Below are 22,619 nucleotides of genomic sequence, written 5' to 3'. Positions count from 1 at the left end.
TACCCACATCCGTCGAACGTTTCTTTACTTCCCGTAAAAGGTTAAGCACCCGAACTGGGGCTCGAACCCAGGACCGTTAGATTAAGAGCCTAACGCTCTACCGACTGAGCTACACGGGCGACCTTCAGCGGGCAAAATCGTAACGTCACAACATTCAATAAAACCAACAACGAAATTTAAAACTTTTAGTTTTCATCAAACAGGCTTCCCTCTTAAACTGTGGCTTCAACAGAGGCTCTTTAGGTTAAAACCCTCAAGCTTTACCGACTAAGCTATCCTGGCTCTTCCAGCGCTCATCTTCTTGAAAATTGCAGATAATTTATTTTTATTCATTTTCTTCTGTTAATATATTAAAAGCCCTTTTTATTCATATGTTAAAAAAGGAACGTCATTATGATTGAAAGTTTCCACCTTGGCAACTGGCGCTGACTAGGAATTGAGGCGTCCATTAGTTATCCAGCGTCTTGGAAGCATAAATTAGAGGATTTTATGAGGGTGGAGACTATGACGATCATCGGGCTGTGGAGATATAACTACCGCGTGAAGTTTGCCGTCAGTATGAGGCACTCGGAGAGCCCAAACTGAACAAGGTTTTATAACGACGTAAAAACTGGCTAAGGTCTTAATGCAGCACACAAAATTTCCCGTGGGAAACCGTCATTGGTTGGTCTTTAAGTGCGGTTTTATTTATCAGACCACCCAAGAAAGTCAGTTTCGATTCATTTTTTTGAAAACATGAAAAACAGTTTCTATGCAATAGAAAAAAAATTAAAAGATTTTTATACAACATTTTTTATTTAAATTCCAGTATGGGCAACGAGTAACAACGAAAAGGACTCCGACTATAAGTCATTTTAAACAACGCCTGGCGAACAGACGTAAGTAGTTCAATATTTGGATTTGGAAATAAATAACTTCCGCTTTTTTTCAAGGTCACGAATTTCTCGCTACCCACATCCGTCGAACGTTTCTTTACTTCCCGTAAAAGGTTAAGCACCCGAACTGGGGCTCGAACCCAGGACCGTTAGATTAAGAGCCTAACGCTCTACCGACTGAGCTACACGGGCGACCTTCAGCGGGCAAAATCGTAACGTCACAACATTCAATAAAACCAACAACGAAATTTAAAACTTTTAGTTTTCATCAAACAGGCTTCCCTCTTAAACTGTGGCTTCAACAGAGGCTCTTTAGGTTAAAACCCTCAAGCTTTACCGACTAAGCTATCCTGGCTCTTCCAGCGCTCATCTTCTTGAAAATTGCAGATAATTTATTTTTATTCATTTTCTTCTGTTAATATATTAAAAGCCCTTTTTATTCATATGTTAAAAAAGGAACGTCATTATGATTGAAAGTTTCCACCTTGGCAACTGGCGCTGACTAGGAATTGAGGCGTCCATTAGTTATCCAGCGTCTTGGAAGCATAAATTAGAGGATTTTATGAGGGTGGAGACTATGACGATCATCGGGCTGTGGAGATATAACTACCGCGTGAAGTTTGCCGTCAGTATGAGGCACTCGGAGAGCCCAAACTGAACAAGGTTTTATAACGACGTAAAAACTGGCTAAGGTCTTAATGCAGCACACAAAATTTCCCGTGGGAAACCGTCATTGGTTGGTCTTTAAGTGCGGTTTTATTTATCAGACCACCCAAGAAAGTCAGTTTCGATTCATTTTTTTGAAAACATGAAAAACAGTTTCTATGCAATAGAAAAAAAATTAAAAGATTTTTATACAACATTTTTTATTTAAATTCCAGTATGGGCAACGAGTAACAACGAAAAGGACTCCGACTATAAGTCATTTTAAACAACGCCTGGCGAACAGACGTAAGTAGTTCAATATTTGGATTTGGAAATAAATAACTTCCGCTTTTTTTCAAGGTCACGAATTTCTCGCTACCCACATCCGTCGAACGTTTCTTTACATCCCGTAAAAGGTTAAGCACCCGAACTGCGGCTCGAACCCAGGACCGTTAGATTATGAGCCTAACGCTCTACCGACTGAGCTACACGGGCGACCTTCAGCGGGCAAAATCGTAACGTCACAACATTCAATAAAACCAACAACGAAATTTAAAACTTTTAGTTTTCATCAAACAGGCTTCCCTCTTAAACTGTGGCTTCAACAGAGGCTCTTTAGGTTAAAACCCTCAAGCTTTACCGACTAAGCTATCCTGGCTTTTCCAGCGCTCATCTTCTTGAAAATTGCGGATAATTTATTTTTATTCATTTTCTTCTGTTAATATATTAAAAGCCCTTTTTATTCATATGTTAAAAAAGGAACGTCATTATGATTGAAAGTTTCCACCTTGGCAACTGGTGCTGACTAGGAATTGAGGCGTCCATTAGTTATCCAGCGTCTTGGAAGCATAAATTAGAGGATTTTATGAGGGTGGAGACTATGACGATCATCGGGCTGTGGAGATATAACTACCGCGTGAAGTTTGCCGTCAGTATGAGGCACTCGGAGAGCCCAAACTGAACAAGGTTTTATAACGACGTAAAAACTGGCTAAGGTCTTAATGCAGCACACAAAATTTCCCGTGGGAAACCGTCATTGGTTGGTCTTTAAGTGCGGTTTTAATTATCAGACCACCCAAGAAAGTCAGTTTCGATTCATTTTTTTGAAAACATGAAAAACAGTTTCTATGCAATAGAAAAAAAATTAAAAGATTTTTATACAACATTTTTTATTTAAATTCCAGTATGGGCAACGAGTAACAACGAAAAGGACTCCGACTATAAGTCATTTTAAACAACGCCTGGCGAACAGACGTAAGTAGTTCAATATTTGGATTTGGAAATAAATAACTTCCGCTTTTTTTCAAGGTCACGAAATTATCGCAAACCACATCCGTCGAACGTTTCTTAACTTCCCGCAAAAGGTTAAGCACCCGAACTGGGGCTCGAACCCAGGACCGTTAGTTTAAGAGCCTAACGCTCTACTGACTGAGCTACACGGGCGACCCTCAGCGGGGAAAATCGTAACGGCACAACATTCTATAAAACCGACAACGAAATTTAAAAATTTTAGTTTTCTTCAAACAGGCTTCCCTCTTAAACGGTGGCTTCAACAGAGGCTCTTTAGGTTAAAACCCTCAAGCTTTACCGACTAAGCTATCCTGGCTCTTCCAGCGCTCATCTTCTTGAAAATTGCGGATAATTTCTTTTTATTCATTTTCTTCTGTTAATATATTAAAAGCCCTTTTTATTCATATGTTAAAAAAGGAACGTCATTATGATTGAAAGTTTCCACCTTGGCAACTGGCGCTGACTAGGAATTGAGGCATCCATTAGTTATCCAGCGTCTTGGAAGCATAAATTAGAGGATTTTATGAGGGTGGAGACTCTGACGATCACCGGGCTGTGGAGATATAACTACCGCGTGAATTTTGCCGTCAGTATGGGGCACTCGGAGAGCCCAAACTGAACAAGGTTTTATAACGACGTAAGAACTGGCTAAGGTCTTAATGCAGCACACAAAATTTCCCGTGGGAAACCGTCATTGGTTGGCCTTTAAGTGCGGTTTTAATTATCAGACCACCCAAGAAAGTCAGGTTCGATTCATTTTTTTGAAAACATGAAAAACAGTTTCTATGCAATAGAAAAAAAATTAAAAGATTTTTATACAACATTTTTTATTTAAATTCCAGTATGGGCAACGAGTAACAACGAAAAGGACTCTGACTATATGTCATTTTGAAGAACGCCTGGCGAACAGAAGTAAGTAGTTCAATATTTGGATTTGTAAATAAATAACTTCCGCTTTTTTCAAGGTCACGAATTTCTCGCTACCCACATCCGTCGAACGTTTCTTTACTTCCCGTAAAAGGTTAAGCACCCGAACTGGGGCTCGAACCCAGGACCGTTAGATTAAGAGCCTAACGCTCTACCGACTGAGCTACACGGGCGACCTTCAGCGGGCAAAATCGTAACGTCACAACATTCAATAAAACCAACAACGAAATTTAAAACTTTTAGTTTTCATCAAACAGGCTTCCCTCTTAAACTGTGGCTTCAACAGAGGCTCTTTAGGTTAAAACCCTCAAGCTTTACCGACTAAGCTATCCTGGCTCTTCCAGCGCTCATCTTCTTGAAAATTGCGGATAATTTCTTTTTATTCATTTTCTTCTGTTAATATATTAAAAGCCCTTTTTATTCATATGTTAAAAAAGGAACGTCATTATGATTGAAAGTTTCCACCTTGGCAACTGGCGCTGACTAGGAATTGAGGCGTCCATTAGTTATCCAGCGTCTTGGAAGCATAAATTAGAGGATTTTATGAGGGTGGAGACTATGACGATCATCGGGCTGTGGAGATATAACTACCGCGTGAAGTTTGCCGTCAGTATGAGGCACTCGGAGAGCCCAAACTGAACAAGGTTTTATAACGACGTAAAAACTGGCTAAGGTCTTAATGCAGCACACAAAATTTCCCGTGGGAAACCGTCATTGGTTGGTCTTTAAGTGCGGTTTTAATTATCAGACCACCCAAGAAAGTCAGTTTCGATTCATTTTTTTGAAAACATGAAAAACAGTTTCTATGCAATAGAAAAAAAATTAAAAGATTTTTATACAACATTTTTTATTTAAATTCCAGTATGGGCAACGAGTAACAACGAAAAGGACTCCGACTATAAGTCATTTTAAACAACGCCTGGCGAACAGACGTAAGTAGTTCAATATTTGGATTTGGAAATAAATAACTTCCGCTTTTTTTCAAGGTCACGAAATTGTCGCAAACCACATCCGTCGAACGTTTCTTAACTTCCCGCAAAAGGTTAAGCACCCGAACTGGGGCTCGAACCCAGGACCGTTAGTTTAAGAGCCTAACGCTCTACTGACTGAGCTACACGGGCGACCCTCAGCGGGGAAAATCGTAACGGCACAACATTCTATAAAACCGACAACGAAATTTAAAAATTTTAGTTTTCTTCAAACAGGCTTCCCTCTTAAACGGTGGCTTCAACAGAGGCTCTTTAGGTTAAAACCCTCAAGCTTTACCGACTAAGCTATCCTGGCTCTTCCAGCGCTCATCTTCTTGAAAATTGCGGATAATTTCTTTTTATTCATTTTCTTCTGTTAATATATTAAAAGCCCTTTTTATTCATATGTTAAAAAAGGAACGTCATTATGATTGAAAGTTTCCACCTTGGCAACTGGCGCTGACTAGGAATTGAGGCATCCATTAGTTATCCAGCGTCTTGGAAGCATAAATTAGAGGATTTTATGAGGGTGGAGACTCTGACGATCATCGGGCTGTGGAGATATAACTACCGCGTGAATTTTGCCGTCAGTATGGGGCACTCGGAGAGCCCAAACTGAACAAGGTTTTATAACGACGTAAGAACTGGCTAAGGTCTTAATGCAGCACACAAAATTTCCCGTGGGAAACCGTCATTGGTTGGCCTTTAAGTGCGGTTTTAATTATTAGACCACCCAAGAAAGTCAGTTTCGATTCATTTTTTTGAAAACATGAAAAACAGTTTCTATGCAATAGAAAAAAAATTAAAAGATTTTTATACAACATTTTTTATTTAAATTCCAGTATGGGCAACGAGTAACAACGAAAAGGACTCTGACTATAAGTCATTTAAAACAACGCCTGACGAACAGACGTAAGTAGTTCAATATTTGGATTTGGAAATCAATAACTTCCGCTTTTTTTCAAGGTCACGAATTTATCGCAAACCACATCCGTCGAACGTTTCTTAACTTCCCGCAAAAGGTTAAGCACCCGAACTGAGGCTCCAACCCAGGACCGTTAGGTTAAGAGCCTAACGCTCTACCGACTGAGCTACACGGGCGACCCTCAGCGGGCAAAATCGTAACGTCACAACATTCAATAAAACCGAGAACGAAATTTAAAATTTTTAGTTTTCTTCAAACAGGCTTCCCTCTTAAACTGTGGCTTCAACAGAGACTCTTTAGGTTAAAACCCTCAAGCTTTACCGACTAAGCTATCCTGGCTCTTCCAGCGCTCATCTTCTTGAAAATTGCGGATAATTTCTTTTTATTCATTTTCTTCTGTTAATATATAAAAAGCCCTTTTTATTCATATGTTAAAAAAGGAACGTTATTATGATTGAAAGTTTCCACCTTGGCAACTGGCGCTGACTAGGAATTGAGGCGTCCATTAGTTATCCAGCGTCTAGGAAGCATAAATTAGAGGATTTTATGAGGGTGGAGACTCTGACGATCATCGGGCTGTGGAGATATAACTACCGCGTGAATTTTGCCGTCAGTATGGGGCACTCGGAGAGCCCAAACTGAACAAGGTTTTATAACGACGTAAGAACTGGCTAAGGTCTTAATGCAGCACACAAAATTTCCCGTGGGAAACCGTCATTGGTTGGCCTTTAAGTGCGGTTTTAATTATTAGACCACCCAAGAAAGTCAGTTTCGATTCATTTTTTTGAAAACATGAAAAACAGTTTCTATGCAATAGAAAAAAAATTAAAAGATTTTTATACAACATTTTTTATTTAAATTCCAGTATGGGCTACGAGTAACAACGAAAAGGACTCTGACTATAAGTCATTTTAAACAACGCCTGGCGAACAGACGTAAGTAGTTCAATATTTGGATTTGGAAATAAATAACTTCCGCTTTTTTTCAAGGTCACGAATTTATCGCAAACCACATCCGTCGAACGTTTCTTAACTTCCCGCAAAAGGTTAAGCACCCGAACTGGGGCTCGAACCCAGGACCGTTAGGTTAAGAGCCTAACGCTCTACCGACTGAGCTACACGGGCGACCCTCAGCGGGCAAAATCGTAACGTCACAACATTCAATAAAACCGACAACGAAATTTAAAAATTTTAGTTTTCTTCAAACAGGCTTCCCTCTTAAACTGTGGCTTCAACAGAGACTCTTTAGGTTAAAACCCTCAAGCTTTACCGACTAAGCTATCCTGGCTCTTCCAGCGCTCATCTTCTTGAAAATTGCGGATAATTTCTTTTTATTCATTTTCTTCTGTTAATATATTAAAAGCCCTTTTTATTCATATGTTAAAAAGGGAACGTCATTATGATTGAAAGTTTCCACCTTGGAAACTGGCGCTGACTAGGAATTGAGGCGTCCATTAGTTATCCAGCGTCTTGGAAGCATAAATTAGAGGATTTTATGAGGGTGGAGACTCTGACGATCATCGGGCTGTGGAGATATAACTACCGCGTGAATTTTGCCGTCAGTATGGGGCACTCGGAGAGCCCAAACTGAACAAGGTTTTATAACGACGTAAGAACTGGCTAAGGTCTTAATGCAGCACACAAATTTTCCCGTGGGAAACCGTCATTGGTTGGCCTTTAAGTGCGGTTTTAATTATTAGACCACCCAAGAAAGTCAGTTTCGATTCATTTTTTTGAAAACATGAAAAACAGTTTCTATGCAATAGAAAAAAAATTAAAAGATTTTTATACAACATTTTTTATTTAAATTCCAGTATGGGCTACGAGTAACAACGAAAAGGACTCTGACTATAAGTCATTTTAAACAACGCCTGGCGAACAGACGTAAGTAGTTCAATATTTGGATTTGGAAATAAATAACTTCCGCTTTTTTTCAAGGTCACGAATTTATCGCAAACCACATCCGTCGAACGTTTCTTAACTTCCCGCAAAAGGTTAAGCACCCGAACTGGGGCTCGAACCCAGGACCGTTAGGTTAAGAGCCTAACGCTCTACCGACTGAGCTACACGGGCGACCCTCAGCGGGCAAAATCGTAACGTCACAACATTCAATAAAACCGACAACGAAATTTAAAAATTTTAGTTTTCTTCAAACAGGCTTCCCTCTTAAACTGTGGCTTCAACAGAGGCTCTTTAGGTTAAAACCCTTAAGCTTTACCGACTAAGCTAACCTGGCTCTTCCAGCGCTCATCTTCTTGAAAATTGCGGATAATTTCTTTTTATTCATTTTCTTCTGTTAATATATTAAAAGCCCTTTTTATTCATATGTTAAAAAAGGAACGTCATTATGATTGAAAGTTTCCACCTTGGCAACTGGCGCTGACTAGGAATTGAGGCGTCCATTAGTTATCCAGCGTCTTGGAAGCATAAATTAGAGGATTTTATGAGGGTGGAGACTCTGACGATCATCGGGCTGTGGAGATATAACTACCGCGTGAATTTTGCCGTCAGTATGGGGCACTCGGAGAGCCCAAACTGAACAAGGTTTTATAACGACGTAAGAACTGGCTAAGGTCTTAATGCAGCACACAAATTTTCCCGTGGGAAACCGTCATTGGTTGGCCTTTAAGTGCGGTTTTAATTATCAGACCACCCAAGAAAGTCAGTTTCGATTCATTTTTTTGAAAACATGAAAAACAGTTTCTATGCAATAGAAAAAAAATTAAAAGATTTTTATACAACATTTTTTATTTAAATTCCAGTATGGGCAACGAGTAACAACGAAAAGGACTCTGACTATAAGTCATTTAAAACAACGCCTGACGAACAGACGTAAGTAGTTCAATATTTGGATTTGGAAATAAATAACTTCCGCTTTTCTTCAAGGTCACGAATTTATCGCAAACCACATCCGTCGAACGTTTCTTAACTTCCCGCAAAAGGTTAAGCACCCGAACTGAGGCTCCAACCCAGGACCGTTAGGTTAAGAGCCTAACGCTCTACCGACTGAGCTACACGGGCGACCCTCAGCGGGCAAAATCGTAACGTCACAACATTCAATAAAACCGAGAACGAAATTTAAAAATTTTAGTTTTCTTCAAACAGGCTTCCCTCTTAAACTGTGGCTTCAACAGAGGCTCTTTAGGTTAAAACCCTCAAGCTTTACCGACTAAGCTATCCTGGCTCTTCCAGCGCTCATCTTCTTGAAAATTGCGGATAATTTCTTTTTATTCATTTTCTTCTGTTAATATATTAAAAGCCCTTTTTATTCATATGTTAAAAAAGAAACGTCATTATGATTGAAAGTTTCCACCTTGGCAACTGGCGCTGACTAGGAATTGAGGCGTCCATTAGTTATCCAGCGTCTTGGAAGCATAAATTAGAGGATTTTATGAGGGTGGAGACTCTGACGATCATCGGGCTGTGGAGATATAACTACCGCGTGAAATTTGCCGTCAGTATGGGGCACTCGGAGAGCCCAAACTGAACAAGGTTTTATAACGACGTAAGAACTGGCTAAGGTCTTAATGCAGCACACAAAATTTCCCGTGGGAAACCGTCATTGGTTGGCCTTTAAGTGCGGTTTTAATTATCAGACCACCCAAGAAAGTCAGTTTCGATTCATTTTTTTGAAAACATGAAAAACAGTTTCTATGCAATAGAAAAAAAATTAAAAGATTTTTATACAACATTTTTTATTTAAATTCCAGTATGGGCAACGAGTAACAACGAAAAGGACTCTGACTATAAGTCATTTAAAACAACGCCTGACGAACAGACGTAAGTAGTTCAATATTTGGATTTGGAAATAAATAACTTCCGCTTTTCTTCAAGGTCACGAATTTATCGCAAACCACATCCGTCGAACGTTTCTTAACTTCCCGCAAAAGGTTAAGCACCCGAACTGAGGCTCCAACCCAGGACCGTTAGGTTAAGAGCCTAACGCTCTACCGACTGAGCTACACGGGCGACCCTCAGCGGGCAAAATCGTAACGTCACAACATTCAATAAAACCGAGAACGAAATTTAAAAATTTTAGTTTTCTTCAAACAGGCTTCCCTCTTAAACTGTGGCTTCAACAGAGGCTCTTTAGGTTAAAACCCTCAAGCTTTACCGACTAAGCTATCCTGGCTCTTCCAGCGCTCATCTTCTTGAAAATTGCGGATAATTTCTTTTTATTCATTTTCTTCTGTTAATATATTAAAAGCCCTTTTTATTCATATGTTAAAAAAGAAACGTCATTATGATTGAAAGTTTCCACCTTGGCAACTGGCGCTGACTAGGAATTGAGGCGTCCATTAGTTATCCAGCGTCTTGGAAGCATAAATTAGAGGATTTTATGAGGGTGGAGACTCTGACGATCATCGGGCTGTGGAGATATAACTACCGCGTGAAATTTGCCGTCAGTATGGGGCACTCGGAGAGCCCAAACTGAACAAGGTTTTATAACGACGTAAGAACTGGCTAAGGTCTTAATGCAGCACACAAAATTTCCCGTGGGAAACCGTCATTGGTTGGCCTTTAAGTGCGGTTTTAATTATCAGACCACCCAAGAAAGTCAGTTTCTATTCATTTTTTTTAAAACATGAAAAACAGTTTCTATGCAATAGAAAAAAAATTAAAAGATTTTTATACAACATTTTTTATTTAAATTCCAGTATGGGCTACGAGTAACAACGAAAAGGACTCTGACTATAAGTCATTTAAAACAACGCCTGACGAACAGATGTAAGTAGTTCAATATTTGGATTTGGAAATAAATAACTTCCGCTTTTTTTCAAGGTCACGAATTTATCGCAAACCACATCCGTCGAACGTTTCTTAACTTCCCGCAAAAGGTTAAGCACCCGAACTGGGGCTCGAACCCAGGACCGTTAGGTTAAGAGCCTAACGCTCTACCGACTGAGCTACACGGGCGACCCTCAGCGGGCAAAATCGTAACGTCACAACATTCAATAAAACCGACAACGAAATTTAAAAATTTTAGTTTTCTTCAAACAGGCTTCCCTCTTAAACTGTGGCTTCAACAGAGACTCTTTAGGTTAAAACCCTCAAGCTTTACCGACTAAGCTATCCTGGCTCTTCCAGCGCTCATCTTCTTGAGAATTGCGGATAATTTCTTTTTATTCATTTTCTTCTGTTAATATATTAAAAGCCCTTTTTATTCATATGTTAAAAAAGAGACGTCATTATGATTGAAAGTTTCCACCTTGGCAACTGGCGCTGACTAGGAATTGAGGCGTCCATTAGTTATCCAGCGTCTTGGAAGCATAAATTAGAGGATTTTATGAGGGTGGAGACTCTGACGATCATCGGGCTGTGGAGATATAACTACCGCGTGAATTTTGCCGTCAGTATGGGGCACTCGGAGAGCCCAAACTGAACAAGGTTTTATAACGACGTAAGAACTGGCTAAGGTCTTAATGCAGCACACAAATTTTCCCGTGGGAAACCGTCATTGGTTGGCCTTTAAGTGCGGTTTTAATTATCAGACCACCCAAGAAAGTCAGTTTCGATTCATTTTTTTGAAAACATGAAAAACAGTTTCTATGCAATAGAAAAAAAATTAAAAGATTTTTATACAACATTTTTTATTTAAATTCCAGTATGGGCAACGAGTAACAACGAAAAGGACTCTGACTATAAGTCATTTAAAACAACGCCTGACGAACAGACGTAAGTAGTTCAATATTTGGATTTGGAAATAAATAACTTCCGCTTTTCTTCAAGGTCACGAATTTATCGCAAACCACATCCGTCGAACGTTTCTTAACTTCCCGCAAAAGGTTAAGCACCCGAACTGAGGCTCCAACCCAGGACCGTTAGGTTAAGAGCCTAACGCTCTACCGACTGAGCTACACGGGCGACCCTCAGCGGGCAAAATCGTAACGTCACAACATTCAATAAAACCGAGAACGAAATTTAAAAATTTTAGTTTTCTTCAAACAGGCTTCCCTCTTAAACTGTGGCTTCAACAGAGGCTCTTTAGGTTAAAACCCTCAAGCTTTACCGACTAAGCTATCCTGGCTCTTCCAGCGCTCATCTTCTTGAAAATTGCGGATAATTTCTTTTTATTCATTTTCTTCTGTTAATATATTAAAAGCCCTTTTTATTCATATGTTAAAAAAGAAACGTCATTATGATTGAAAGTTTCCACCTTGGCAACTGGCGCTGACTAGGAATTGAGGCGTCCATTAGTTATCCAGCGTCTTGGAAGCATAAATTAGAGGATTTTATGAGGGTGGAGACTCTGACGATCATCGGGCTGTGGAGATATAACTACCGCGTGAAATTTGCCGTCAGTATGGGGCACTCGGAGAGCCCAAACTGAACAAGGTTTTATAACGACGTAAGAACTGGCTAAGGTCTTAATGCAGCACACAAAATTTCCCGTGGGAAACCGTCATTGGTTGGCCTTTAAGTGCGGTTTTAATTATCAGACCACCCAAGAAAGTCAGTTTCTATTCATTTTTTTTAAAACATGAAAAACAGTTTCTATGCAATAGAAAAAAAATTAAAAGATTTTTATACAACATTTTTTATTTAAATTCCAGTATGGGCTACGAGTAACAACGAAAAGGACTCTGACTATAAGTCATTTAAAACAACGCCTGACGAACAGATGTAAGTAGTTCAATATTTGGATTTGGAAATAAATAACTTCCGCTTTTTTTCAAGGTCACGAAAGTAGAAGGAAAGTGAGGGCGAGGCTCCGATCCCGGGGACGGGGTCAGGTTCGGGATCGGGGTCCGGGATTTAAGGGGTGAAATGGGGGTAAAATCGTCGAAAAGTCAATGTATTTAGGGTATTTCTCGCGACGATTTGTTTTCCCGTATATCAACATATTGTGTCCAGGCCAACTTGTTCATTTATCTACGCTTATCTCGAAAGATACTTGAACGTATATCTTATCAAGTTTTATCGTACGGAATAAGTTGAAATGATGTAAAAATTGATAACCTAGGCGACGCGTGCGCAGATTACCCCGGGGGACGCGGTTAATTTGAATTGAAGTGTTTTGACGTCATGGAATATTCGTTGTTAAAGTAGAATGGAAATATTTTTAAACTTCATTTTAATATCATTGTAGTATGCTTGACACTTGAACCAATCTCACGAGTATTTCTTAAAACGTATATCTCGATCGCGTTTTATCGTACGAAATAAGTAGAAATTATGTAAGTTGTATGATACTTGATAACCTAGGCAGGAAGATAGCGCGCGCGTGCGTGGATTACCTGGGAGGCGTGGATTACCTGGGAGGCGCGGATTGCCCGGGCGCGCGGCTAATTTGAATTTAAAACATGGATTCCCTCTCCGAAATAATTCATGTACCCAAAATTGGACCGCAAGTTTTTTTCTTTTAGGGGAATCTCTATGGGAGTTTAACATTACAATAAAGCTAATAGGTCCAGTTTGGGGTACTTTTGGTCCGAAATGGGGTACATAGGGCCGAAAATGGTGACTTTGGTCGTTTTAAGGGTACTTTTGTTCTATTTTGGTCCATTTTTGGGTACATCAGAAAAGCAGTTGGAAAAACGAAGAGCCTTATTTTTTTTTTTCCCACCCATCTCCAAACTCCAAAAATTTATTGCTTTAATTTATTTATCGCTTCCGTAGGTATAAAATAAGATAAAAACCACTTACCTATATTTTAATTACGGTAAATTAAAAATACTTAATTAGTGTACTAAGTTACGTTTAAAAGAACCTTTTGTAACAATTCCAATATGTAAATATAGGTATAAGGATTGAAAAAATACTTAAAGTGGTTTTACTGTTAAACTCTAAAGGAATTTAACTTTAAAGGGTATCTTAGATTATTGTTTTTAATTTTATTCAAGTTGAAAACGTATTAAGAGTCCTTCAAAGTACTATAAAAGGATTTTATTTACGAACTTAATTCATATTTTCTTCAAACTTTCAATTCGCTTTTATTACAATTTAAATACGGTAAAATATAATTCTTATACACAAATATAGTCAGAAAGATACTATAAAACACTAAAATTAAAATTAAATTAAATTTGTGTGGATAAGATTTGTAAATATCATTTTGAAACTAATAACTTTCACGCTTTATTTAAGTCAAGCCAATAAAAACAATTACCTATATTTTAAATACGGTAAAATATAAATACATTTCCGATATGTAAATAGGTAGAATAACACTATTAAAAGTTCCTTTTTCTTCTTTTAATACGACAACACACAACTCTGATACGCAAATATATAAAGAAAAAAAAATTACTCTACGTTCGATACGTTAAAATACATTTCCGATACACAAATATAGATAAAGAAATACTATAAAATGTAAAAAGGTAGAAAAATACTACACATTAACCATTATGAATTTAAGCTTACAACATCCTTCACGTATAGAGCATAACATATATGTTCAGAGTTAACTTGTTTCCTCGTTATCTTTATCGCATGTGTTTTAAATAGCGTATGGAATAAGTTAAGAATGTACTGAAATGGTGTATGTTTAAACCTCGTAGAATAAAGAGTAAAACATATGTTCAGAGTCGGCTTGATTACTAAAGCGAATAACACAGAGACGTTTCCGGTGTAGTCACGTAGGAAGAAAAATACTACAACACTCTCTATACTCTACATTCAACACGTTAAAATATACTTCCGAAATGCCAATATAGGTAGTAAAATACTACAAAATCTCTATACTTTACCTTCAATACGTTAAATTACATTCCAATATGTAAATATAGGAGGAAAAATACTACAAAAGCCTCTTTTCTTGGCGTTCAATATGTTAAAATAGATTTCTGAAATGCAAATGTAGGTAGTAAATACTACAAAATCTCTATACTCTACCTTCAATACGTTAAATTACATACCAATATGTAAATATAGGTAGTAAATACTACAAAAGCCTCTTTTCTTGGCGTTCAATATGTTAAAATAGATTTCTGAAATGCAAATATAGGTAGTAAATACTACAAAAGCCTCTTTTCTTGGCGTTCAATATGTTAAAATAGATTTCTGAAATGCAAATATAGGTAGTAATTACTACAATTTAAAAAACGTTGGTAAAAAGAATATCATTTTAACTTATTTAATTGTGTTTTTTACCCAACCAAGCATTTATTTGAATAAAAGTGGTATTTATTTAAATAACCAATAGTTAAATAAAAATTGTTAAATGTTTAAATAATCGAAAGTGAACAAGCCTATTTTTTAAATAAAACAAACAGACTTTAGAGTTGATAAGATTTGTAAATATCATTTGAAACTAATAATTTTCACGCTTTATTTAAGTCAAGCAATTACATTTGTAAATATTGTAAATATTTTTAGGTAATAAAGAAATTAAGAAATGTTTTAATTAAAATATCTTTCATTTTCTACTACATTTTTAAAAATGAAAGAAGTTTAACAATATAATTATTCTAATATAATTTCAAAATCAGGTATTATTTAAAGTACAAATGCATAATTTAGTGAAGCAATTCTTATTTAAATACTTTTATTTAATTAATTTGTGTATCTGAAATGTATTTATTGAAAAATAAGTGGGTTTTACTATTTATCACGGTTATATATATATATATATATATATATATATATATTGGAATTGTTACAAAAGGTTCTTTTAAACGTAACTTAGTACATTAATTTATTTTGGAAGTTCAAAACGTATTAAGAGCCCTTCAGAGTACTATAAAAGGATTTCATTTACAAACTAAATTAATATTTTCTTCAAACTTTCAATTCGTTATAATTCGAATTTAAATGAAAACATCATGGATTATAGGTGCGTAATCTACTATTAGACCGAACGGATTAAAAAATACTTAAAGTAAGTGGTTTTACTGATAAACTAAAGGAATTTAACTTTAAAGGGTATCTTAGATTATTGTTTTTAATATTATTCAAATTCAAAACGTATAAAGAGTCCTTCAAAGTAATTTAAAAGAATTTTATTTACGAACTAAATCCATATTTTGAAGTTAGTTTGTATGAAATACTTACTAATACCTGAAAAATGGACTTTAGAGTTGATAAGATTTGTAAATATCATTTGAAACTAATAATTTTCACGCTTTATTTAAGTCAAGCAATTACATTTTTAAAAATGAAAGAAGTTAAACAATATAAAAATTTGTAAATATTGTAAATATTTTTAGGTAATAAAGAAATTAAGAAATGTTTTAATTTAAATATCTTTCATTTTCTACTACATTTTTAAAAATGAAAGAAGTTTAACAATATAATTATTCTAATATAATTTCAAAATCAGGTATTATTTAAAGTACAAATGCATAATTTAGTGAAGCAATTCTTATTTAAATACTTTTATTTAATTAATTTGTGTATCTGAAATGTATTAATTGAAAAATAAGTGGGTTTTACTATTTATCACGGTTTTTTATATATATACATATATATTGGAATTGTTACAAAAGGTTCTTTTAAACGTAACTTAGTACATTAATTTATTTTGGAAGTTCAAAACGTATTAAGAGCCCTTCAGAGTACTATAAAAGGATTTCATTTACAAACTAAATTAATATTTTCTTCAAACTTTCAATTCGTTATAATTTGAATTTAAATGAAAACATCATGGATTATAGGTGCGTAATCTACTATTAGACCGAACTAATTAAAAAAATACTTAAAGTAAGTGGTTTTACTGATAAACTCTAAAGGAATTTTGGAATTTTCTAGAATAGCAAAGTAAAATTAAAACGTAAACCAAGTTTAAAACGAAACTAATAACTGGGAGAAAGGTTGAAGTAAGTAATTTTTTTTGATTTTTCGTTTTTTAATTTTTGAGTTCCCTATATTATTATAAACTAAATTAAATATAATTTATGAAAATTTGTGATAAAAGATCTGCTCCTTCGTGTTTTACATATATTTAAAAACTCGAGATTTTAATGAATTGTTTTCAAAGCATGAAAAAAATAGCAGATCCTTTGATTTTAATTGTAGTTAGTAGTTACTTAAAAAAAGTCGCTAGCTGACTTGGAGCTGGTGTAGTTAAATTTTAAAAATGTGTATTTTAAATTTTGTTTGTAAAAGGTTTTTTTGAAAAAGTTTAGTATTATAGTTTAAATTTATTAAATAAAATAAAATATAAATTATACATTTGGTTTAGTATTTTACTATTGCAAGTAAAATTAATAGTAATTTCAATTACTTTTTTAGTTTTTTTTTGACAAATATGCAAACTATTTAGTTATTTCAAAAACAAATACGTCGAATTATTTGGTATTCGAAATACTATTGGTTAGTTTTTATATCTTTAATTTTATTTTTCAGAACAATTTCTCTTTGTCTAGCTTCTTCTAACTTTAATTTAGATGGCCTTAAAGCCAAGTATTTAACAAATTTTGTAACCAAGTAGATGGAGCTTTAAACAATTTTTCTGTCATGTAGTCAAGGAAATGTTCAAATATACGTGTATTTGGTCATTTTGATGGTCAAATAGCCCAGTATGGAACTGCGAGATGATAGTCAGACATTGAGACGCGGGTGGCGCCCGTGCCCCAGCGTCCGCGCCCTCGCCCTGATGGTGCCCCGAGCCTCCGTCGACGTCTGAAATGTGAAATGGGGCACCGACGGGGCTGGCGCGGACGCTGGGGCACGGGCGCCACCCGCGTCTCAATGTCTGACTATCATCTCGCAGTTCCATACTGGGCTATTTGACCATCAAAATGACCAAATACACGTATATTTGAACATTTCCTTGACTACATGACAGAAAAATTGTTTAAAGCTCCATCTACATGGTTACAAAATTTGTTAAATACTTGGCTTTAAGGCCATCTAAATTAAAGTTAGAAGAAGCTAGACAAAGAGAAATTGTTCTGAAAAATAAAATTAAAGATATAAAAACTAACCAATAGTATTTCGAATACCAAATAATTCGACGTATTTGTTTTTGAAATAACTAAATAGTTTGCATATTTGTCAAAAAAAAACTAAAAAAGTAATTGAAATTACTATTAATTTTACTTGCAATAGTAAAATACTAAACCAAATGTATAATTTATATTTTATTTTATTTAATAAATTTAAACTATAATACTAAACTTTTTCAAAAAAACCTTTTACAAACAAAATTTAAAATACACATTTTTAAAATTTAACTACACCAGCTCCAAGTCAGCTAGCGACTTTTTTTAAGTAACTACTAACTACAATTAAAATCAAAGGATCTGCTATTTTTTTCATGCTTTGAAAACAATTCATTAAAATCTCGAGTTTTTAAATATATGTAAAACACGAAGGAGCAGATCTTTTATCACAAATTTTCATAAATTATATTTAATTTAGTTTATAATAATATAGGGAACTCAAAAATTAAAAAAACGAAAAATCAAAAAAAATTACTTACTTCAACCTTTCTCCCAGTTATTAGTTTCGTTTTAAACTTGGTTTACGTCTTAGTTTTACTTTGCTATTCTAGAAAATTCCAAAATTCCTTTAGAGTTTATCAGTAAAACCACTTACTTTAAGTATTTTTTTAATTAGTTCGGTCTAATAGTAGATTACGCACCTATAATCCATGATGTTTTCATTTAAATTCAAATTATAACGAATTGAAAGTTTGAAGAAAATATTAATTTAGTTTGTAAATGAAATCCTTTTATAGTACTCTGAAGGGCTCTTAATACGTTTTGAACTTCCAAAATAAATTAATGTACTAAGTTACGTTTAAAAGAACCTTTTGTAACAATTCCAATATATATGTATATATATAAAAAACCGTGATAAATAGTAAAACCCACTTATTTTTCAATTAATACATTTCAGATACACAAATTAATTAAATAAAAGTATTTAAATAAGAATTGCTTCACTAAATTATGCATTTGTACTTTAAATAATACCTGCTTTTGAAATTATATTAGAATAATTATATTGTTAAACTTCTTTCATTTTTAAAAATGTAGTAGAAAATGAAAGATATTTAAATTAAAACATTTCTTAATTTCTTTATTACCTAAAAATATTTACAATATTTACAAATTTTTATATTGTTTAACTTCTTTCATTTTTAAAAATGTAATTGCTTGACTTAAATAAAGCGTGAAAATTATTAGTTTCAAATGATATTTACAAATCTTACCAACTCTAAAGTCCATTTTTCAGGTATTAGTAAGTATTTCATACAAACTAACTTCAAAATATGGATTTAGTTCGTAAATAAAATTCTTTTAAATTACTTTGAAGGACTCTTTATACGTTTTGAATTTGAATAATATTAAAAACAATAATCTAAGATACCCTTTAAAGTTAAATTCCTTTAGTTTATCAGTAAAACCACTTACTTTAAGTATTTTTTAATCCGTTCGGTCTAATAGTAGATTACGCACCTATAATCCATGATGTTTTCATTTAAATTCGAATTATAACGAATTGAAAGTTTGAAGAAAATATTAATTTAGTTTGTAAATGAAATCCTTTTATAGTACTCTGAAGGGCTCTTAATACGTTTTGAACTTCCAAAATAAATTAATGTACTAAGTTACGTTTAAAAGAACCTTTTGTAACAATTCCAATATATATATATATATATATATATATATATATATATATATAAAACCGTGATAAATAGTAAAACCCACTTATTTTTCAATAAATACATTTCAGATACACAAATTAATTAAATAAAAGTATTTAAATAAGAATTGCTTCACTAAATTATGCATTTGTACTTTAAATAATACCTGATTTTGAAATTATATTAGAATAATTATATTGTTAAACTTCTTTCATTTTTAAAAATGTAGTAGAAAATGAAAGATATTTTAATTAAAACATTTCTTAATTTCTTTATTACCTAAAAATATTTACAATATTTACAAATGTAATTGCTTGACTTAAATAAAGCGTGAAAATTATTAGTTTCAAATGATATTTACAAATCTTATCAACTCTAAAGTCTGTTTGTTTTATTTAAAAAATAGGCTTGTTCACTTTCGATTATTTAAACATTTAACAATTTTTATTTAACTATTGGTTATTTAAATAAATACCACTTTTATTCAAATAAATGCTTGGTTGGGTAAAAAACACAATTAAATAAGTTAAAATGATATTCTTTTTACCAACGTTTTTTAAATTGTAGTAATTACTACCTATATTTGCATTTCAGAAATCTATTTTAACATATTGAACGCCAAGAAAAGAGGCTTTTGTAGTATTTACTACCTATATTTGCATTTCAGAAATCTATTTTAACATATTGAACGCCAAGAAAAGAGGCTTTTGTAGTATTTACTACCTATATTTACATATTGGTATGTAATTTAACGTATTGAAGGTAGAGTATAGAGATTTTGTAGTATTTACTACCTACATTTGCATTTCAGAAATCTATTTTAACATATTGAACGCCAAGAAAAGAGGCTTTTGTAGTATTTTTCCTCCTATATTTACATATTGGAATGTAATTTAACGTATTGAAGGTAAAGTATAGAGATTTTGTAGTATTTTACTACCTATATTGGCATTTCGGAAGTATATTTTAACGTGTTGAATGTAGAGTATAGAGAGTGTTGTAGTATTTTTCTTCCTACGTGACTACACCGGAAACGTCTCTGTGTTATTCGCTTTAGTAATCAAGCCGACTCTGAACATATGTTTTACTCTTTATTCTACGAGGTTTAAACATACACCATTTCAGTACATTCTTAACTTATTCCATACGCTATTTAAAACACATGCGATAAAGATAACGAGGAAACAAGTTAACTCTGAACATATATGTTATGCTCTATACGTGAAGGATGTTGTAAGCTTAAATTCATAATGGTTAATGTGTAGTATTTTTCTACCTTTTTACATTTTATAGTATTTCTTTATCTATATTTGTGTATCGGAAATGTATTTTAACGTATCGAACGTAGAGTAATTTTTTTTTTCTTTATATATTTGCGTATCAGAGTTGTGTGTTGTCGTATTAAAAGAAGAAAAAGGAACTTTTAATAGTGTTATTCTACCTATTTACATATCGGAAATGTATTTATATTTTACCGTATTTAAAATATAGGTAATTGTTTTTATTGGCTTGACTTAAATAAAGCGTGAAAGTTATTAGTTTCAAAATGATATTTACAAATCTTATCCACACAAATTTAATTAAATTTTAATTTTAGTGTTTTATAGTATCTTTCTGACTATATTTGTGTATAAGAATTATATTTTACCGTATTTAAATAGTAATAAAAGCGAATTGAAAGTTTGAAGAAAATATGAATTAAGTTCGTAAATAAAATCCTTTTATAGTACTTTGAAGGACTCTTAATACGTTTTCAAGAGAGAAGGGTGTCTATCTGGTGATTGAGAATTTCATTCTCAATCACCAAATAGACACAAAGAGCTTGGCTCCCGCCGTTCACCCGCGCCTCTCCCGTTCCTCCCCCACCCGCGCCTCTCTCTCAATCACCAGAATTTCTAATCACCAGAATTTCTAATCACCAGAATTTCTATTCACCAGATTCTCCCGTTCACGGGTTGCTTTCCCCCCAACCCCCATTCACTGGATACTTTATCTCTCGTTCACCAGCTCCTTTCCCCCATTGCTTTCACCCCTTCTAATCACCAGTTGCTTTCCCCCATCCCCATTCTCCAGAATTTGTTTTCCTCGCGCGGATATCTGGAGATTAGATTTTTTACCCGTTTGCTTATCGCTTCTGAACCCCTTAATTTCTAATCTCTAGGTAATAAAAACAAGTTATTTACATTTAATTTTTTTATTTTAGAACTTTGGTTTACATGTTAGTAGGTACTATCAGATATTCCATTAGATGGTTATCTTGTGCATTACACAATGAAAACAAATTAAAGTAGCTAAGTTTACAGGTTAATTGATTATCTACGAGTAAATTAGTAAAATCTTGTAGTACTTCTGAGGGTGATTTAAAACACCCAAAATAAGATTTTACTTGATGGTACGAATTAAATTGATCTGGGTACAAAAATAAACCCTCGAAAGGTTTTCCATATAATAATTCGTGAATTTTTTTAAGGTTTTTAACAATAGCTAAGTACATGCATTCGATAACATTTTTATGTTCGTTTAAAAGATTTATTTGAAACCGAATAAAATCAATTTTTTTTTGGAACTCACCGATTTCGCGAGCTCCCAGATCCAGAACATGACCGTAGGCAGAGTTCAATTTGATGTTGTTGATCGTGGCGACGACGGATACGTTGTTGTCGTGATAGTCGATGATGTTGTGGGTTAGAGACGATGCTCCGGTTTGCGTAGCGGCGGCGAAAAGCTCTCCCCAAAGAGAGAGTAGATTGGTGAAAGCTTCGGAGGTCAGGAACAGAATATTTTCGTTCGATTTTTTGAAGAAGAGAACTTGTAATTTTGATCCGTCGAAACCAAAAGAAATGTAGACTGATCCTCCTAACGTGATTTTTATGTTGATACGTCTTTCTTTGCCCCGGCGTTTGGATACGGTATGCGTCTCGGCTATAGAAAATGAAAATGTTAAGCCTTTGTCTATTGAAATAGTAATAGTATTAATAAAATAATGCTTACCAATAGATCGTTTTTCCATGTTTACGGTAGATGTCGAGAGCAAAGCGGATGCACTTCTTTTCAGTTCAGCGTCTCAGAGAGAAATGACGCATGGGTGATTAATCAGTTCCTATCTTGTTGAGATTAATTCATCACGTGATCTAAACTTCAAATAACCTTCAAATAACCTTCAAATTCTATCGGCTGTCACTCTGAGATAACAGTTCTAGACACTCGAAATTAAACCGTCCCGTGCTCGAAACTGCCTCTAATTATTCCCATTGACGTCACATATTAATCCACTTGGAAGAAGAAAAAAACCCATTGTAGTTTCCTCTCGAGAGGTTGTGATGCAATCATATCCTAGAAAACAATACAATTAATAGAAATTAACATAAAATTAGTATACTTTTAATACCATTTTGAGAACTACAGTGAAAAAAGTTACAATTTTACGGTAGAAACGTTTTCAAAATACCACAA

The 22,619-nt window shown here is 34.4% G+C and overlaps 1 protein-coding gene and 12 non-coding genes across 13 annotated transcripts in view; all 13 read right to left on the bottom strand.

Moving 5' to 3' along the window:
- The window catches only part of LOC149964659 (uncharacterized), a 103,321-nt gene extending 81,099 nt beyond the window's left edge, over positions 1-22,222 (bottom strand). Inside the window, exons 1-2 of the mRNA XM_090167259.1 lie at positions 22,158-22,222; positions 21,594-22,088 (exon numbers count right to left, since the gene is read on the bottom strand). Coding sequence (XP_090023385.1) covers positions 21,594-22,088; positions 22,158-22,176 — 514 coding nt within the window. The 5' untranslated portion in view covers positions 22,177-22,222. The remainder of the gene's footprint in view (positions 1-21,593; positions 22,089-22,157) is intronic.
- Positions 47-119, bottom strand: TRNAK-CUU (transfer RNA lysine (anticodon CUU)). Its single transcript has one exon. It is a non-coding gene; the product is annotated as a tRNA-Lys (tRNA).
- Positions 995-1,067, bottom strand: TRNAK-CUU (transfer RNA lysine (anticodon CUU)). Its single transcript has one exon. It is a non-coding gene; the product is annotated as a tRNA-Lys (tRNA).
- TRNAK-CUU (transfer RNA lysine (anticodon CUU)) lies at positions 2,891-2,963 on the bottom strand. The gene has a single exon. It is a non-coding gene; the product is annotated as a tRNA-Lys (tRNA).
- TRNAK-CUU (transfer RNA lysine (anticodon CUU)) lies at positions 3,838-3,910 on the bottom strand. Its single transcript has one exon. It is a non-coding gene; the product is annotated as a tRNA-Lys (tRNA).
- Positions 4,786-4,858, bottom strand: TRNAK-CUU (transfer RNA lysine (anticodon CUU)). The gene has a single exon. It is a non-coding gene; the product is annotated as a tRNA-Lys (tRNA).
- TRNAK-CUU (transfer RNA lysine (anticodon CUU)) lies at positions 5,734-5,806 on the bottom strand. Its single transcript has one exon. It is a non-coding gene; the product is annotated as a tRNA-Lys (tRNA).
- TRNAK-CUU (transfer RNA lysine (anticodon CUU)) lies at positions 6,682-6,754 on the bottom strand. The gene has a single exon. It is a non-coding gene; the product is annotated as a tRNA-Lys (tRNA).
- TRNAK-CUU (transfer RNA lysine (anticodon CUU)) lies at positions 7,630-7,702 on the bottom strand. The gene has a single exon. It is a non-coding gene; the product is annotated as a tRNA-Lys (tRNA).
- TRNAK-CUU (transfer RNA lysine (anticodon CUU)) lies at positions 8,578-8,650 on the bottom strand. The gene has a single exon. It is a non-coding gene; the product is annotated as a tRNA-Lys (tRNA).
- On the bottom strand, positions 9,526-9,598 carry TRNAK-CUU (transfer RNA lysine (anticodon CUU)). Its single transcript has one exon. It is a non-coding gene; the product is annotated as a tRNA-Lys (tRNA).
- Positions 10,474-10,546, bottom strand: TRNAK-CUU (transfer RNA lysine (anticodon CUU)). The gene has a single exon. It is a non-coding gene; the product is annotated as a tRNA-Lys (tRNA).
- TRNAK-CUU (transfer RNA lysine (anticodon CUU)) lies at positions 11,422-11,494 on the bottom strand. Its single transcript has one exon. It is a non-coding gene; the product is annotated as a tRNA-Lys (tRNA).
- Positions 22,223-22,619: the final 397 nt, after the last annotated feature.

This window comes from Leiobunum rupestre, chromosome 1 (genome assembly GCF_980474605.1).
Source record: "Leiobunum rupestre chromosome 1, qqLeiRupe1.1.hap1, whole genome shotgun sequence".
NCBI classification, from domain to species: domain Eukaryota; kingdom Metazoa; phylum Arthropoda; class Arachnida; order Opiliones; family Sclerosomatidae; genus Leiobunum; species Leiobunum rupestre.
The sequence above is the reverse complement of the archived record's forward strand: the minus strand, read 5'-3'. Positions and strand labels throughout refer to the sequence as shown.